Here is a 19,439-nt window from a genome sequence, read left to right as displayed (position 1 = left end):
CAACATTCAAATTCTAGCAATTAAAGGGCAGACTGCTCACAAGTGTTGTTCCCAGGCAAGGTCTGCCCATCTTTACTCGATGTTCCCATAAATCCTGCTTTCATCTCCTCACCTGTAATTTCCGCAAGAAGCAGTGATGAGTCAGTGTGAATTGTTCCAAAGTAACAAGCTGTGGTTGTTCCATTCTTTAGTGTTCTCCTCTAAAAATAAACCACAAAAACTCGTGAATCGTATGTGCCCAAAAGAATCACATGGCAAATACAGATGAAAATAGAATTCTAGTTCTTAATTTTAAAATGCTTTTATTTCAAGTTATGCCATCTTGATAAGAAATACAGCGGAGGTAAATGGCAAATCTATTTATATCTAAAAGTGTTAGTTGGAGGAGAATTTGATACTTAAAATTTCCCAAATTCACACAGTTCTGTGTTACAGAATTCTTAAAATGTGATGTTAATTCTCTCATTATTTTTTATGGATTACTTAAGGATAGCCAAACCTAACGGCATCTGGAAGTGAATAAATGGGATTTTTCTATCTACTCCAAAACATTCTTCAAACAGACTTCTAGTGCAACCTAACAGATCAATCATATATAGCTCTCTCCCTTTCTTAGAAAATTCCCACTAAAACAAAGGAGTACAAGGGCCAGAGAAATGGCTCAAAGGGCTGGCATGCACGCATTGCATGTAGGAGGTTCAGCTTTGGTTCCAGGCACTATATGGTCCCCCAAGCATCAAGCTTGGAAACACTGTAGTAACACCAGGTACAGGCCACACCCCCCAATACAATTTTTAAGGGAAAAAGGGTATTGATGTTTTCCTTGCACATGATCAACCCCGGCTGCATGCCTGGCACCACATATAGTCCCCAGAGCACTGCGAGGAGTGATTCCTAAACACAGATCCAGGAGTAAGCCCTGAGAATCACTGGGTCTGGCCCCAAATTCCACCCTCCCCCACTAAATAGTATTTTTCCCATAAGAAAAATATAAAGGAAGCTTCAGCAGAGAAAACATTTCAGTGTCTTCCTGGAAGACAAAAAACAGGGATTTGAACCTGGAAGCAACCGAGAGATTTAAGAGAGAGAGAGAGAGAGAGAGAGAGAGAGAGAGAGAGAGAGAGAGAGAGAGGGAGAGAGAGAGAGAGAGAAGAGAGAGAGAGAGAAAGAGAGAGAGAGAGAGAGAGAGAGAGAGAGAGAGAGAGAGAGAGAGAGAGAGAGAGAGAGAGAGAGAGAGAGAAGCAGCTGTCAACACGGGAACTGACTGAAATTCTGTATACAGATCATTAAACCCAGGTGGGATTCTTCTCCTTCTTGTTGAAACCAACCAATTGTGAGGCCCAAAAGCAGGCTCCTCAGCAGCCATGACAAGCTGTAGCTAACATTAAGTCTCAAGTAGGTTTCAGTTTCTGTCGAGCAGGACTTGCAGTTTCTGGTAGACTCCCAGTTGAGTAATGTGTTTAGATAAGGAAGTGGGTAGTTGGGTCAGGTCGGTCATGAAGGGTCACTGAACAACAGTCCTTAGAAACTGTTGCTAACCATTACCTACTTGCTGACCACCATCGTAATAGGGCCAATGCTAAAAATAGACCAGTATATAAATTGCTTCTTAACTCTGAACCCTATATAAACTGCTTGAGATTTGGAGTCGGGTCCTTGTCAAGACTCCACTGTGTTGGATGAGTCTCGGACCCTGATTCCAGCTAGCACTGGCTTGGTCTAGTAATAAAGTTCCTTTGCTTTTGCATTATCATGTGTGGACTTGGTCTCTCTGCAATTGAGGATCTGAAACTCGGGCACACCACAATGACTCCTAACCTGTTCCTTGTAGAAGAGATCAAATTTTTGTCAAAACTAGCTAACACTGAGAGGGTACAAGTCCTGAAAGATAAGGCAAAGCATAGGTGGAAGAGGGTTAAGGGTTATGTGAAAACCTGCCTGACGGGGGCCCGGAGTGATAGCACAGTGTTGCCTTGCAAGCAGCTGACCTGGGTTCAATGCCTGGAATCCGATATGGTCCACCCGTGCACCACCAGGAGTAATTCCTGAGTGCAGAGCCAGGAGTGATCTGATGCTCAGATGTGACCCAAAAAGTAAAACAAGACAAAACAAACAAAAACCAACAAACAAAACAAAACAAAGCCCTGGATGATCATTGTCCCCACAATGACATTATAGATCCAAAGGCTGTTAGCTACCTTCACAGTTCTCCCCATAATGAAATTCACTACCCCCACCAGATTTTCCAATTGTGGAGCATCATACTTAAATATGAATGTTCACTCCAAGCTTAGCAGGTGTTGGAGGAAAACTATTATCAAAAGAAGAAGAGGAAGGGAAGACCCCAAAACGGAGAGGAGGGGAAGAAAGAAAGAAAGAGAAAAATCTTGAAGGATAGAGGTTAACTTTATGGTCTGAATGAAATTTAATAAAAGCAAACAAACAAAATCCAGGATTGGTATTCTCAGATTAATAAGATAAATAAAATAAATAAGATGATATCCACAAAACAAGAACAGAATGCCATGGAAATCAGAGGAAAAGAGCTCTGTAAAAGTAAAAATCTATAACTACACTTGGGAAAAAGAATCATAGAAGAGATTAGAAGAGAATCTCCCTCCCACCACCCCCTGGGATGCTGGGACCATTGGTGGTGGAAAATGGGCACTGGTGGAGGGATGGGTACTCAATCATTGTATGACTGAAACGCAAACACGGAAAATTTTAAGTATGCAACTATGCCTCATGGTGATTCACTAATAAAATTTAAAAAATAAAATAAAATAAGTTCTTTGGAACTAACCACTTAACAAAACTATCATGAATTCCTTTTAGTGTCAGGACTCCATGAACCATGGAAGTTTGGGAGCCTTTAAAACAAACAATATCTGTTCTTTTCGGGCCTAGGGAGTCGGTCATCTTTATCACTCGCAACAGGGAACATTTCAGGCTGATACACGCACTCCTGATGTTCCAGAGATACTAAACTTTCCACTTAACAATTTCTCTGTGATTCTGACCACATAAGGCAAGCACTTGTTCAGCCAGACCAACCAAGACCTGGGCTCCACGCACATCACAGAGACCTAGAGCAGAACTTCTCTCTTCTCAGACTGTGGCTTTCATTCCATCTAAAAAAAAAAAGCTCTGCTGTTCATGAGCGGAGGGGAGAAGGCAGATGGAATAGAGAAGGGATCACTAAGAAAATGATGGCTGGAGGAACCAGTCGGGATGGGAGATGCATGCTGAAAGTAGAAGTAGATGATGGACCAAATATGATGACCTCTCAGTGTCTGTGTTGCAAGCCCAAAAAGTAGAGAGAGAGAGAGAGAGAGAGAGAGAGAGAGAGAGTATGGGGAATATTGTCTGCCATGGAGGCGGGGGAGGTGGGAAAGGGGGGGTATACCCGGGATATTGGTGGTGGGGAATGTGCACTGGTGGAGGGATGGGTATTTGATCATTGTGTGATTGTAACCTAAACATGAAAGCTTGTAACTATCTCACGGTGATTCAACAAAATTTAAAATAAATAAATAAAACTAATAAAAATTTTAAAAAAGAAGAGAATCTCCCATGGTGGAAGAATTATTCAGGCTTAAAATAATAGGGAATAACATGCTTTGTCTGAGACAGCCATTTCCTACTCAGTTTCAGACAATTTGCATTTTTTTAAGAAGCAAATGAGATCCCGGTGATGCCACTTAGTGCCAATAGTTGAGAGAATTTGGAAATATAGATTTTATGCCAATATTTTCAAGTGTTAAAATACTTTTGCACATGAAACAGCACATGCCTTGCTGCCAGTCAGTTGTTTCAGATTCTCTGAGCAACACTCAAGGAAAGATTCTATCAGAATCACAATCCAGGAGAAAAGCTAGCATTATCACAGAGGCATAAATTGAATTCAACCTCCAACAGGTAGGATCTGCTTGGATCTCTGTAGGCTCTAAGCAAACATTTATTAAAAGAGCACTGGTGGAAAAATTAGCCACAAGAGACAGAAAATGAACTAAAATGAGTCCCTTTAGATAAATAGAATTGCTAATTGAACAGTAAGGTGAATTAATGACTTGAGACTGAGAATGGAGCACAAAAGTGAATACAGAAGGCAAGAGTGAGCGAGCAAGCGAGCAAGAGAGAGAGAGAGACAGAGTCAGAGACAGAGAGAGACAGAGAGAAACAGAGAGAATTTCCTATAATGTAAAAATAAATCTCTTGTGAAAGCACTATACATTAAAGAAAATGATTTTTTAAATGTATAAGTGAAGTTTTATAAACCCCTAAAGACCAGCAAATGAGATAGGAGGGAGAATCAGACCGACAATATCCAAGTCAGTGAGCAAAGCATTTCAAGACATTTCAAGATTCTGAGTCTAGACTATAATCATCAATGCATCAGCATTTCTCAACTGGGAGTCATACCTGATCTTCGCTGCAATTTGGCCACAGCACAGGTAGAATCACATAAATGGGGACTCAGGATAAGATTAGAGGGCCAATTGGTAGAACAGGGGTCACAGGAAGGAAACAAGGTCAGAACGGGGCTTGGTTAAAAAAAGGTTAAAAGACACTGGTTTGTATAGCATATTGATTTCTGAGATTCCCTAGCATCTTTATTTCAGTTTAGTCCAATTTACAACTGTAATATCATGCTAAATTTGTGATATTTAAAGGAGGATAATCTAAATTTGACTTACCAGGATTTTTGGCAAGAGCTATTGTTAAAATATATTTTAATTATTAATTTATCTTTGTTTGGGGGGAGGTCACAGACAGAGAGTGGGGGGTAGTGGGAGGGAAACTGGGGACATTGGTGGTGGGAAATGTACAGTGGTGAAGGGATGGGTGTTGGACATTATGTAACTGAAAGCCAATCACTAACAACTCTATATTTCACTGTGATTCAATTAAAAAGATTTTAAAAAGAAAAAAAGGGACTGAGTTTCTTGAAAGAGATGATATAACTCAGAGGCTTCAGTCTCATAGGAGAGTCACAGTTCGATGATTAACTAGCTCCATAGTTCCCTCTAGTGGTTCATGCACTTCCAATTCTCACGTGCCCTGCCATATGGATCCCTCTATTTTCTCTCCAGGCAGAACTCCTAATACAATGTGATATTATTCTAACTTAATTTGAAATTTTAATCTTAAATTTCCATGGGTGGTTTTACAAGCAAACACAAGAGCCCACACTATGTGTCCATGTGTTGGGCACTATTCTAAGAACCTCACAAATATTAGCTTGTTAAATTATTGTAACAATCCTATGAAGTGAGTACTATCATTATCTCTCTTTTCTCTTTTTACAGATGGGGAAAATGAGTCACAGAATTTTCCAAAGCTATTATTCCATATGGTCCCTGGAGCAGCAATTAGATTGGTAGTGGTAGGAGAATACACCTGCTAATTAAACTCACATTTAGGGGGCTGGAGAGAAAATTTGACAGTCTGGGCACATACATGCAGGAAGCCCAGGTTTAATCTCTGTCACCGCAGGAGGTTCCCCAAGTGCTGTTAGGGCTAAGCCCTGAGTAAATAGCCTGAAATAGCCCCTGGGCACCACCAGGTATGGTCACAAAGCCAACAAATCAAGAGACTCTCCTTAAACACTTGCACACAATAAAAGTAAACAGAATTAGAAGAAAGAATAATGAAAATCCATTAGATTGACAATTTAAGAATTCGCACTCAAGTTTTGTCTTTGCTCTTAACTTGCTGTGTAGTAAAGTCACAAACACACTGAACTGTAAAGAAGTGGGAAAAAGTTCTCCACAATTTATTCTAATCTTAACTTTCTCTCACAGAAGGTAGGGAATTTGCCTTGCAGGCGGACGACCCAGGTTCGATTCCTTCGTCCCTCTCGGAGAGCCTGGCAAGCTACTGAGAGTATCCTGCCTGCACAGCAGAGCCTGGTAAGCTATCCCTGGCGTATTCGATATGCCAAAAACAATAACAAGTCTCACAATGGAGACATTACTGGTGCCCACTCGAGCAAAATGATGAACAACCGGATGACAGTACTACAGTGCTACAGTGCATAAATTTAAATTTGCCCCAAGAAGCAAACATTTATAAGACAATGGAACATAGTGCACCAATATTCACAAGTAGGATACTTACAACGACTCTTGTATATACTTCTTCTGCAAAGTCAATGCTCTGAAATCTTTGTTCTGTAGGAAATGTGTACTTGGCCAACCACTCCAAAAGCGGCAAATCAACATTACACCCAGCAAAGGAATACTGTGGGGCATGGATGTGTGTATCAACCAGCCCAGGCATGAAGAACTCACTGGAAATTAAGATGAGAGGAAAAAAGTTTAATAACATCTTTAGTCATTTTCCATATCTTTAAATCATGTTTTCTCTCAACAATGATCTAATTGTTCACCCCACACAAAGTTAGAGCTGGTGCAATCATACAACTGTAAATCCTCTTATTATTTAGAGATCAGGGAATAAACATGAATGAAACACTACAGAAGGATTACATCCCTCAATGGAAAGGCTGCTGTGACCTTAATCAAAGCTGAAGAAAAGAAGCATAGCACTGAGGGTCGAAAAGAGGGTTCAAAGGGCTGAACACATGCTTTGTGAGCCTAAGACTTCTGACTCTGGCATTCTCTCTGTGTCATTTTATTTGTAGGAGGCAGATTTCTAGAACAACAGATCCCAAGACTACCACCTGGAGCAATTCCTGAATACAAAGCAGGGTGTAGCCCCAGGTGTGGCTCTAAAACAAACTAACAAAGAAACCCACAAAGAAGCAAAGTGATAGTTACACAATAGTAAGTATAAGTAAGTATACATCACAACAAGTGAAACTTTGATTTCATCCTATGACTTTGTTCTCACAAGTTGGGGTTGTGGGACAGAAAAAAGATGATCAAGTCTTCAATATGTCTCAAAGAATGTTGAGGAATTGCACAGGTCACCAAGAATGATTGAAGATGAGAAACAGAATGGGCAAAATTGTAGCCTCAATCATAATTGGATTGATTGCTCACTGGTGTCTATTAAGTGTCTGATCTCACATAGAGTGTGGTTAAAAAGCAGTATCCATGACCACAGCCATTACCTTGAGTAATTACTAATCTATTTCTATTTTACTTATGATGTAAGGAGCTTCCACTCAAACTTGACATTAAAAGAATACCTTAGAATACCAATTCAAGTTACATACTTGAATTGGTTACATACTGGAAGTTGAATTGAAAGTTACATACTGGAAGAAAGCAACATTGGGGGTAGCTATAATCATTTTACTTTTGAAAGCTGAGAACTAGAATGAAAAGAATGAGGATGGTGACATTGGGTGATGTGACTGATGTCATATCACTGTGTGTGCATGGGAGCTGGGCCCACATGTCTGTGAAATTTCATTTGTGGGAGACAGTTTATTATAGAGACTAAAGACATACATTTTTTAAATTTAATTTTTACTTATTTATTTTTTTAAATCACAGTGATATATACAATTACAAAATTGACTTTCAGACATATAATGTTCCAACACCTTTCTCTCTTCATCAGTGTGTATGTCCCACCACCAATGTCCCCAGTCCCTCCTGTCTCTCTCCCCCTTCCTACCTCTATGGCAAATACTTTACTTCTCTCTCTCTCCCTCTCCCTCTCTCCCTCTCTCTTCCTCTCTCGTTTCTTTTTTCCTTTCCTCTCTCTTTCCTTTCAGTCTTGACTCAGACTTCCTGGTTTTGAATTGAGGACTGAGGTTCCACTATGAAAGAGAGAGGATTTTTCAACATGGTAACTAATCCCCATGAATCACTTTTCCTTTATGTAAGATGGAGATAGTAGTAGCACCAGAGATCTGTTGTGAGGACTGAGTAAATGTGTGTAAGCTCAGTACCTGGATTGGAAAGGATAATAAAAAATGAGCAGTAAGGTGTAACGCTTACATTAAACTGACATGCAGTGTAATGATCCTCATTGGCAAAAAAGAAATTGGCAGTTCAGAAATTGAACATTGCTTTTTCATGTAGTTAACACTGGTGCCAAGACTCAAACCCAGACAATTTGCCTTTAGTACTCTAAGCCACTACTCTCCTTATGTCAGAACAGCTCATTCACTATGGAAATCAGAAACAGAGTAACTTGTACAACAAACAGATGTTAAAATGGGTCCACAATGTGGGAGCTGTGCAGAAAAGGAACATACAGTGTGAATTCCTCTCAGCTGTAATCACTGACCTTTGCAGGAGACTTTGGTCTTTGGGAGTTTTACTGTCATAAGTGGAATAGCGCTATGTCTTCTTCACATAGTTAAATTTGTAGTTTGAATTATTCAGCTAAATATTTCCCAATTACCTATTAAGTTTGAGTAAAGTATGCTAAGCCTGTAGGGAGTTCAAAGAGAAATAAAATGTATTGCTTTTATTAGAGAACTTATAATTATTGAAAGCTTACGTATGAGGAAAGGTGTGTGTGTATGTGTGTATGTGTGTGTGTGTGTGTGTGTCAAAAGGAGAAAGAGGGGGGGAGGAAGGGAGGGAGGAAGGGAGGAAGGAAGGAAAGGAGGGAGGGAGGGATAGGAGGTAGCAAGAGAGATGGAGACCTGTTGAAATATGAAAGGTCTGGGCCAGAGAGAGAGTACAGTAGGCAGGGTGCTTGCCTTGCTTGCTTGATTGCCCCATGTTCAATGCCCAGAATTCCATATGGTCCCCTGAGCCTGACAGAAGTAATTGCTGAGCCCAGAGTCAGGGGTGAATCCTGCACACAGCTGGGTGTGATTTGATTTTTAACCCAATCAAAACTTAAAATAAATAAAAGATTTTTAAGAGAGATCCTAAATACAGTCAGTCATGTGTCATTTAATGAAGTCAGTAACAAAGCACGGACAATGATGGTCTAAGAGATAATGCCATATAGACAAGGCATGTAGTAGATTATAGCTCCAGTTCCTATAATTACTCTATGACATTTGATGAAATCTCCCAATGACACAGTACTCAGAACATTAAATTGTTGTTAAGTGAAACATGACCATATTTAATTTAGTAGATTAAGTGCATTTATTACTTTGTATCCCAGAGGGATGGGGTTTGAGAATTCTTTTTACTGTTTTGGTTTTCTTTGGCATAAAACTATGACATGTTGAACCTTAAGTTTAGGAAGATGTCTCTGATGGTGGTACACATATATTGGGAGACACCTTTAATCTTCTACGTTTCTGAATAAAAATGTTAGTGAAAAAAATATGAATATAAGACAAAAGACGAGCTTTTACTTGGAGTTTGAAAAATCAAAGAATAGGAATAAATCAGAAAATAATTTTTTTGAGTGTGTGAGGCTGAAGTTATGGCATAAACTACAGAGAATTTAGAGTGAAAGTGATTTTTGAAGGAGTGGTGACATCATACTGGGCCTCAAGTCAAAAGCATGGCCTTTAAGAGTTGGTGCTAGAACTAGAGCTGAGGGAAATGGGGAGCTGGGAGAGACCATTGGGATTTTGGTGGAGGATGTGGGCCTTCCGGTGTGTGTCTAGTGGTGTTGGAACAATGTATGCATGAAACTATCATTAGCAATACTTTAAATTACAGCAGTCAATAAAAAATACTTTTGTATAAAACTATGGTAGGGCCTGGAGTGATAGTGCAGCAGGTAGGGCACTTGCTTTGCATGTGACTGACCTGGATTCAATCCACAGCATCCCCTATTAGTCCTCTGATCTCTGTCAGGAATAATTCAAGACAAACAAAAATTTTTTTCCATGGGAGTGGGGGTACAGAAGGGTCTTTGGGACACTAGTGGAGGGAGGAAAGCAGGCCCGCTGGGGATGGATGTGGTGTTCAAATGATGTAGTCATGAAAAATAGAATTAATTGTTGTAGGATAACATTGGTTTGTCCTTTCCACCTTGCCACAGGAAACTTAGGTTTATTGGATTATTCCCATCACAGTGCTCCCATTCCTTTGTGTTTATTTGTAACTTCTTTTCTTGTGTTCTGTTGACTTGTAAATATTGTTTTTTTCTTCTCCTTAAGTCCTTTGCATAGTTAATTCAGAGCAATGGCCTTTTTGTATGGCACAAGAACACAGTTAATGCTATGATTTTATAACTTGAGAGTTAATGAATATTAATATAATATAATTATAATATAATATGCCAATGATATTTACCTCCTGGGCATCTGTTTTCTCAACTTAAGCTTCAGTTTCCCTAACTTCCTAGCACTCCCCAAAACAGGGTCCTGACGAGGGATTGGATGGACCCAGGGCAAGTGGTGAGCTATGTGCTACTCTGGCATCGAAATGGGTCTGGTCAAAGCGCCATAATGCTTAGCTATAAGTTAAAAGCTTGGTCATGGGCAAATTCTGTCAAGATCCAAAAAAGTAATAACTAGATTCGAACCCTGCTAAGGTTAGGAATGATTAATCTGGTCTGAGCACTATAGTCTGAGTCTATGGCAAGATGTTCCCAGGAGAGCTGTCCTATTGGCCTCGATGTATCTCTTATTGTGTCAATACAAAAAATAACTAATAATTGAGATATCAATTAAGTTATTGGACTAAGGAGAAGAGGAATACCTCTAGGTGGTGTTTTCGTTCTTGAGCCTGATAGACAGTCAGGAAGGGCTTTCTTATGTTGATTTTGCTAATGGACTGGGTATAGTGTTGTGCCAGAGTGCTAGGCATGAATAGGTGAGTTGGGAAGTGACAAGAGAGTTGGAGGAGAGAAAACAGAGGGCAGGGGAGCAAGATGGAGCACGGGAGATGAGCTGGAGAGACAGGAGAAGCCAGGAATAAGAGGCAGTGTGAGACTAGAATGGGGGGCTCAGAGAGACTGGAATAGGCGCATGGGGAGAATGGAATAAATGGCAACTGATAAATCAACTGGCTTTGCCCTCATTTCCTCCTCCATCTTCCCCATGGCACGTGCCGCCCTGGCTGGGCGAGCGTCCTGAGACCACCCAACCTGGGCAGCGAGGGGGACAGTCATCAGGGCCACCCTAGCTGCCCGGAGATTATATAAATTGTATTGCAAATCCCAGTATCATAATAAAAAATTTGTAAAAAGCATTTCCATATTATAGAAGAAATCAATTAGACTATGAAGAGAGAGGATCAATCACAGGAAACAAACACATTTTTGTACACTTAAGAATGTGTTGACAGTAGCTTGGTAGAACATAAAATCATCGCTCAGACATGCTTTTGGAGACAATTCTAAAACCATGATGTCAGTTGGTGCTCCCAAATGCCCCTGCACTCTCCTCCAGCAGACTGCCTCTTAATGCTTCACTTCCTTAACAGAAAGTACAACTATCAATGCTCTGATTAATTATCTCTGTAATTGTTCACATTATGTATTTCTGTAGGCTATAAACCCCATGAAAGCAAGTACTTGATAGATCATTTTCACCTCCATATCCAAGTCCTACATATAGAAAACAAATGCTTAGTTGTTTAAGAAATTAGGGAGAGACAGAAGTCTCTTGTTCTCAAACATTCCTTCAGTTTCCTTTTCTATGTACCTTGTATTTCCCTTAAAAGCCTAAAAAACATTAAATAAAAGTCTCTGTTTCTCGGGGCTGGAGCAATAATATAGAGGGTAGCACATTTGTCTTGCATGTGGCCAACCTAGGTTCTATTCCCAGCATCCCATATGATCCCCCAAGCACTGTCTGTAGTAATTCCTGAGTGCAAAGCAGGAGTAAACCCTGAGCATTACCAGGTGTGACCAAAAAGGGGGAAAAAATGTCTCTGTTTCTCAAGTGAGGTTCTTACCATTGGAGACTAGTTCATGATGCCCAGAAATATGAAAGAAAACTATTACTTACTGGTGGCTCAATTCTCTTATCTCACATGGCTTGAAGGACCATTCTTTGGCCAGCCTTTCTTGTTGGGATGATTCTTCTAAAAACACTATCTTTAAAACAAAGAGAAAAGAATAAAACATTAATGAGTTATTGTAATTTGCTTTTACTAAATATCTAAATCTTTTAAAGAAACTATACCACAAATTTAATCAATTTTAAAAGGCATCTGGTACTAAATGGGATCAAGTTTAAAGGGAGAAATACAAGGTTTGCCTTTGTTGATCCAAAGAAGAAAAGTAAAAATGCTGATAAGGAGTTGATATCAAGGATATATAAGGCACTGGTTGAACTCTATAAGAAAAAAACATCCAACCCCATCAGAAAATAGGGTAAAGAAATGAACAGAAACTTTCTCAAGGAAGAAATACAAAAGGCAAAAGGCACATGAAAAAATGCTCTTCATCACTAATCATCAGGGAGATGCAGATCAAAACAACTATGAGATACCACCTCACACCACAGAGACTGGCACACATCCATAAGAACAAAAGCAACCTGTGTTGATGTGGATGTGGGGAGAAAGAGACCCTCCTACACTGCTGGTGGGAATGCCGACTGGTTTGGCCCTTTTAGAAAATAATATGGATGCTCCTCAAAAAATTAGAAATTGAGCTCTTCTTTGACCCAGCAATACCACTTCTGGGAATATATCGCAGAGAGGCAAAAAAGTATAGTTGAAATGACACCTACACTTGTATGTTCATTTCAGCACTGTTTACAATAGCCAGAACCTGGAAAAACCCAAGTACCCAAGAACAGATGACTGGTTAAAGAAACTTTGGTACATCTACACAATGGAATACTACGCAACTATTAGAAAGGATGAAGTCGTGAACTTTGCATACAAGTGGATTAACATGGAAAGTATCATGGTAAGTGAAATGAGTCAGAAAGAGAAAGACCTACATTGAAAGATACTGCATAGTATTCCACAGTGATTCACTAATAAAAAAAAATAAATTTAAAAAAAGAAAAGTAAAAATGCATAAATATTCTTCATTTCTGAAACTCTATAGTAACTCTTTCACTTTTAGTGAGAATTTCACTTGGTTCAGTATTTAAACAATATGCAGACTTTATTAAAAACAATAACAATAACAACTAATAATAGAGCTTCTACATGACCTAGTGATTCAACTTCTTGGCATCTATCCCAAAAGCACAAAAACATTAATTTGAAAAAGAATAGAAAAGCACAGAACAGAATAAACAGAAGAAAATAAGAGAAGAGGAGAAAAAAGATTTTTAACAATGTTTTAGAAAGAAATACATATTAGTAAAGAAATGTGTTTTTTTTTAAAGAAACATTCTCAAATAATCATGTTTTCACCTCAAGAATTTAGAAAATGGGGGCTGGAGCAATAGTGCAGCGGGTAAGGTGTTTGTTTTGCATGGGCCGACCCAGGTTCAATTCCCAGCATCCCATATGGTTCCCCGAGCACTGCCAGGAGTAATTCCTAAATGCAAAGCCAGGAATAACCTCAGTGCATCGCCGGGTGTGACCCAAAAAAAGCAAAAAAAAAATTTTTTTTTAAAAAGAATTTAGAAAATGAAGAGCATAAGGAGCCTTATTTAAGCAGAAAAAAATAAATAGAAAACTTAAAATTAATTTTTAAATTACAAAATGCGCTATTCCTTGGAAACTACAAACTACTAAAACTCAGCAAAATAAAATAGATTCCCTGAAGAATCATTTAAAAAAATAATAGAGCTATAAGATCAATTTTTAGATAGTCAAATGCAAATTTTAGAACTGAGAATATAGTGTCTGAATTTAAAATTCTCTAAATTTAACAGAAAGGAGTTAACAATGAGAGAAACTGTAAACTTGAAAATAGAGTGCTCATTTTCTTCCTCACCGACATCTTCTGTTGTTAATATTTTACTAAAAACAATTGTTTATAGGAAGTACACTTTATTGCAGGTAGATAAGAGATTTTGTTTGCCTGTTATGGAAATCCAAGTCTAGAGTACATAGAAGTGGAATAGAAATGTTACCTCGTATTATGAGATAATTTAACACTGAATGTAATTGCATGTAATAATTGCCCAACGTTTGAATCTTAGCCCGGTCCATGGTTTTGATATAAAGACTAGTTTTCTAGTACCTGTATAATTTTTCTTATGGCACATTAATAGAGTGATCTCATGGGCTTGTGAAGTCTGGGGGTCCATGAAAACAGCTAGGAAACCCTGGATGGGTCTCAATCTCCATGACTGATTTCCCCAGCATGAAGCTGAGAGTAACCACATACTTCACAGGACTATTGAGAAGAGAAAATATGATCATTTGGGGAATGAAGCTAGCAATCTTGGAACTTGCTAGATGTTTAATACATTGTATTGTTTTTTTTTAAGTACAGGACAGCATTATACTTTCTTTATAAAAACAGATTTTACATAAGTAAAAGACAAGGAAGAGCAAAATGTGCATTCAGGAAAGAATCCATTTTCATGCAACATTAAAGGTTTCATGGACCTAGAATACCAGGGAAAGAAAATTGGTAGATGAATAGGAACCTTCTCCAGCCCCTTTGTTTTCCAGATGAGGATATCAGATCTATTAAGGAAACAACTCTAAGTGTTCTTTTACTTGAAACGGTGACAGTTTAGGATGAGCAATAATGAGAATGTCAGGAATATTAAAACCAAAATCAGATGAGTAATGACTGTCGGCTAATGAAAAAAAAATAAAAATCTTCACAAGATAGAGGCTTCAAACACCAGATGGCAAATTTGGGCAAGAGGCTTGTTGCTATGGAGCAGAGTAATCTGCTATTGGGGACTTTGTACAATCACTGAAAAACAAGGAAATATATATATCACAGTACACTACACAAAAGCCACTCAGGTACTGAATGGATTTTGTAAAATCTCATTTTGTAAATTATACTTCAGATAAAATATCGCAAGATTTCTGAAGCTTTTGGATAGAGATGGAAATTGACATTACTTCTATTCATAGCATACAGATTAATGGAAGAGAAAATGAAGTACGATTGCTTTTAAAAAGCAACCATGGAGGCTGGGGCGATAACACAGTGGGTAGGGTGTTTGTCTTGCACTCGGCTACCTGGGTTCAATTCCCAGCATCCCATATGGTCCCCTGAACACCACCAGGAGTAATTCCTGAATGCAAAGCCAGGAGTGACCCCTGTGCAGGTTTGACCCTCCCCCCAAAAAAAGTAAAAAACAACCATGAGGCTGTGAAGGCAGAACTGAACAAATTTATGTTATAAGAGCACCAAAAGATAGCTTGACAGGCTTCACTGTTTCCATCTGATACTCCAATTTCATAGATGAAAAAGTAGACCAGATGCACTGATTTTCCAGCAACCCAGGATAAGGTAGGAGAATCTAATGCACTTGAGTTATCTTTCCAGATTCTTCTAAACCATTCTTACTGTTTGTTAATGGCATAAGCCCACAATTGGAAACTTTGTATAAATGGCCATATAATAAATATTTTAGGTTTTCTTTATCATAATAATCTCTTCTGTACTCTTGAATTCTGCTATTATAGAGGAAAAGCAGTTATAGACAATACACAAACACAGTTCCAATTAAATTTTATAGAAAAATCAAGTTTGTAGTTTATATAATTTTAGCTTATCATAAAATATTATTTTGTGCCCAATATTTAAAACCATACAAACTATACTGACTTTCTGGCCACATAAAATCAGGCAGTCAGCTGATTTAAAAACTATCTTAGTGACTTACACTACTATTTCCAATAAGCTATTTTTAATTTAAGATTGGTTTTCAACTAGTAGTAACTTTTAATTTGTTTTCTTTAACTATAGGACCTGATATAACATTCTTTGAAAAGTGTATATCCCGGTTGCCTTAAAAACTCCATTTTTTGACAATAGAAATGAGGCCAGAAAGACTGGTCCATGGTAGAAATCTTGCCACATATGTGAGTGTGTGTGTGCAGGATGGGGTGGGGAGGAGTGGGCGGGAGGGGGGTACTTGGTGATGAAGTGCAGCTAAGACAGAGAAGAGACTACTATGACAATGACAGTTAGAATGATCACTTTGTACAAGAACTGAGTGTCAAAAGGAAATAAAGTGACATCATGATACCATTTCAGTAACAGAATTGCAAACCACAGTGCCTAGAAGGAAAATAAGAAAAAAAAAAAGACAGAGAGAGAGAGAAGAAAAGTATCTTCTAAAGAGGCAGGCTGAGGGAATGAACAGGAGGGAAATTGGAGACATTGGAGGTGAGAAATGTACACTGGTGAAGGAATGGGCGTTGGAATAGCCTATGACTGAAACCCAATTATAAATAACTTTATAACTGTGTATCTCATGGTGATTCAATTTTTTAAAAAGTGGAAAAAATCTCTATTTGTCTGAAGAAAAAATTTTTGATAGAAAAAAAAAGTATCCAGTACCTCTTTTGATCTTTTCAAAAGGCATCATTATGATTCACTGGCATTTAATGACTTTTTACTAAAAAATTTAAGCAGTACATTTTAAAATTATAGGATATCTAATAACAACATTTAAACATACTTACTGTATTTCAGATATACAGCTTAAAAATTTTATATGAATTAACTCATTTAAATAATGCTCAGAATAACCCTAGGAGACAGGCACAACTACTAGCCCATTTTAGAGCTGAGAAAAGAGAGGCACAGAGTTTAAAGTACCTGCATAAGATTCTAGAGCTGGGAGGTGGTGAATCTAGACTTCAACCAGAGCCACTCTCCAGACTGAAGCCTATTCAAGGCCATGTTGTATATTTTTAGTAGTCTTCCATACCAAAATAAATAAAATAGACCTTCCCTTTCTTTTTCCATTATAAACTGTTTTGGTGACTTTTTTAAAAGCTTCTTTTGAATTTTAGACCAGTAGGCATATTGGGGCCGGGAATTTGGGGACCACTGGGTCGAGGGTGATGGTCATAAATAGGAGTCTAATAGAGCCAGGGAACTGAGGTGAAGAAAAAGTCAGGAAGGCTGGTTGGTGAGGAGACAGTCACCAGGGTCAAGGGGTAGAAATCACACAGGAATGTAAATTTATTGTGATTAATGAAAGTCTGGCTTCATTAAAGGCAACTATAAGTATGAAAAGGGGAGGTGAGTAAAACCAAACTCTGATATTAGATTTGAATTAGAAATACTAGTGTCATTCATGGATTTTAATGTTTAACATATACAAAATAAACATACAACATATACTGATATATATGGAGATATAGATATATACATACATACAAGTATATGTTCATGTTATATATGTACATTAAACTATACCCCAACAAGCACAGGATAAATCTGAAATACAGATAGCACAGGAGTGAAGGCATGATTATTTATAGCATTTGAAGTATTGTCTCACAAATACTTCACAAATTTTAACTTAGAGAGAAAAAAAACAATAACATTGCATTGGAGGGACCTGATAAATGTAAACTAACCAAGTGAACATCAAGTCATGGGATAAACATCACAGACTCCTAATATGATGTGATAACAAGAACAAAATCACCTCTGTTATATTACTTACTCCCCCCCATCCATAACTTAAATCTAGCCATGAAAATAATGGGCAAACAAATATTAAGAGGAATATTAAGGAATGTTTAGGGGCTGGAGTGAAAGTACAGTAGATAGGGCACTTGCCTTGCAAGCACAGACTTGGGTTTAATCCCAAGCACCACAAATGAAAAACCAAAAATATACATAAAACGAGAAAAATCAAAATAAACAAATGTCATTGTGTTGCAGGTAGATAAGTAGCACTGCACTGTAGAACTGTCCTCCTGTTGCTCATTGGATTTGCTCGAGCAGGCGCCAGTAACATCTCTATTGTAAGACTTGTTGTTACTGTTTTTAGCATATCGAATATGCCACAGGTAGCTTGCCAGGCTCTGCCGTGTGGGCGGGATACTCTTGGTAGCTTGCCGGGCTCTCTGAGAGGGATGGAGGAATCAAACTCAGGTTGGCCGAGTGCAAGGCAAATGCCCTACCCACCCTACCTGCTGTGCTATCACTCCAGTCCCCAAATAAAGTACTTTTAGGAAATAACAAAACTTAAGAAGGCATTGCCCAGCCCTGGAGTAGCTCAGGGCACATCCCTTCTGTGTAATAACAAAAAGGGCCAGCAGTGCTCTGTCTATCCTACCGCCCGAATTCGGTAGTCTCATGCCGCTTCCCCCATCCCGGGGAGGTTGATGGCGATAGGCAGGCAAAGGAAGGAACAAGGGCCAGGCTGGTTGGTCTCAGTTGCAGTTTATTCCATTCCCATCTCCGTTTTCCTCTGATTCTCCTCCTGCTTCTTCCTCCCCGGTGTTACTTCATTCTCCTTCTCGCTCTGGATCTGGATCTGGATCTGGATCCCCCAGCCCATTCTTACAGCCTAGTTAAATCCCCAAGCATGAGGGGTTGGGGTTTACACATAGGTGTGGTCACAATCAATAGGGGTAGTTCTTTCCCTCAGGGGATGCTGCTTCTAGGACAGATTCTCTTTCAGCAGGATGACCCACCCAAGGGCAGAATCCCATGGGTGTTTTTCTCCTCTCCTCGTCCAACTAACATATAAGTATTCATAATATTAATCATTTTGTATGGACACAGTAAAAGATGCATTAATCTTATAGAATTGCTTTCCTGGGGTCATCTCAATCTCAGACTACAGTGCTCAGGCCAGATTAGTCTTTCCTATTCCTAGCAGAGTCCTAATCTCGTCGTTGCTTTTTGGATCATGATAGCATTTGTCCATGATCAAGCTCTTAACTTATAGTTAAGAATCGTGGTGCTTTGGTCTGGCCCATATGGATGCTCACAGCTTGCCCTGGGTCCCTTCAGTCCCTCCTCGGGACCCTGCTTTTGGGGTACTAGGAACTAAGGACAACTGAGGCTTAAGTTGAGAAAGGCTTAAGTTGAGAAACGCTTAAGTTGGGAGTGAATAATATTTGAAGCCAACTAAATCCCAAGTTATAAAAGCATATTAACAGCTGTCTTCCTTTGTCCATATGAAAAGGACATTGCTTTAAAGCAAACTATTCAAAAGATACAAGGAGAGGAAAAAGGCAGTATTAACTTACAGTACACGCTCAATGTCCTAAAAAGATCTGACCTTACAAATTAACAGAGTCTAATTAGGGGAAAAAGCTGATTAACTGGTTTGGGAAGAGAGCACAGAGAAGTGGTTACAGATAAACAAAAGAATGGGATTGACTCGGGAGCACCTTTATGGGTGTGACCCGATAAACCTAAGCTCCTTGTGGCAAGAGCGAAATGACAAACCAATGTTAGGCCTAAAATATTTGGATCTATATTCCAACATCTTCAACATGCAAATCCCAAATCCTGTGCTTCTCGAAATTGAGAAGATTGAGACACCACCCAAATGCAGAAATCCAAGGATCCCATATGGTCTCCTAAGCACTTCCAGAAGTGATTCCTGAGGGCAGATCCAGGAGTTACCTCTAAACACTGCCAGGTGTAGCCTAACATCCCACACCCCCCTAAAAAAGATGTCAGTAATGTGCTAAGTAACTTTTATATATCCCTGATAGTTCCTAAAGGCTGTTGGTATACAAATCATCTTTAAAAATCAGAACACTTTGGCGCATATGCTGCCT

The 19,439-nt window shown here is 38.9% G+C and overlaps 1 protein-coding gene across 1 annotated transcript in view; it reads right to left on the bottom strand.

Moving 5' to 3' along the window:
- The window catches only part of GDA (guanine deaminase), a 106,040-nt gene that overhangs the window by 45,899 nt on the left and 40,702 nt on the right, over positions 1–19,439 (bottom strand). Inside the window, exons 2-4 of the mRNA XM_004600110.2 lie at positions 11,798–11,886; positions 6,121–6,292; positions 113–200 (exon numbers count right to left, since the gene is read on the bottom strand). Coding sequence (XP_004600167.1) covers positions 113–200; positions 6,121–6,292; positions 11,798–11,886 — 349 coding nt within the window. The remainder of the gene's footprint in view (positions 1–112; positions 201–6,120; positions 6,293–11,797; positions 11,887–19,439) is intronic.

This window comes from Sorex araneus, chromosome 1 (assembly GCF_027595985.1).
Source record: "Sorex araneus isolate mSorAra2 chromosome 1, mSorAra2.pri, whole genome shotgun sequence".
NCBI classification, from domain to species: Eukaryota; Metazoa; Chordata; class Mammalia; order Eulipotyphla; family Soricidae; genus Sorex; species Sorex araneus.
This window is presented reverse-complemented; position numbering and strand designations above follow the sequence as displayed.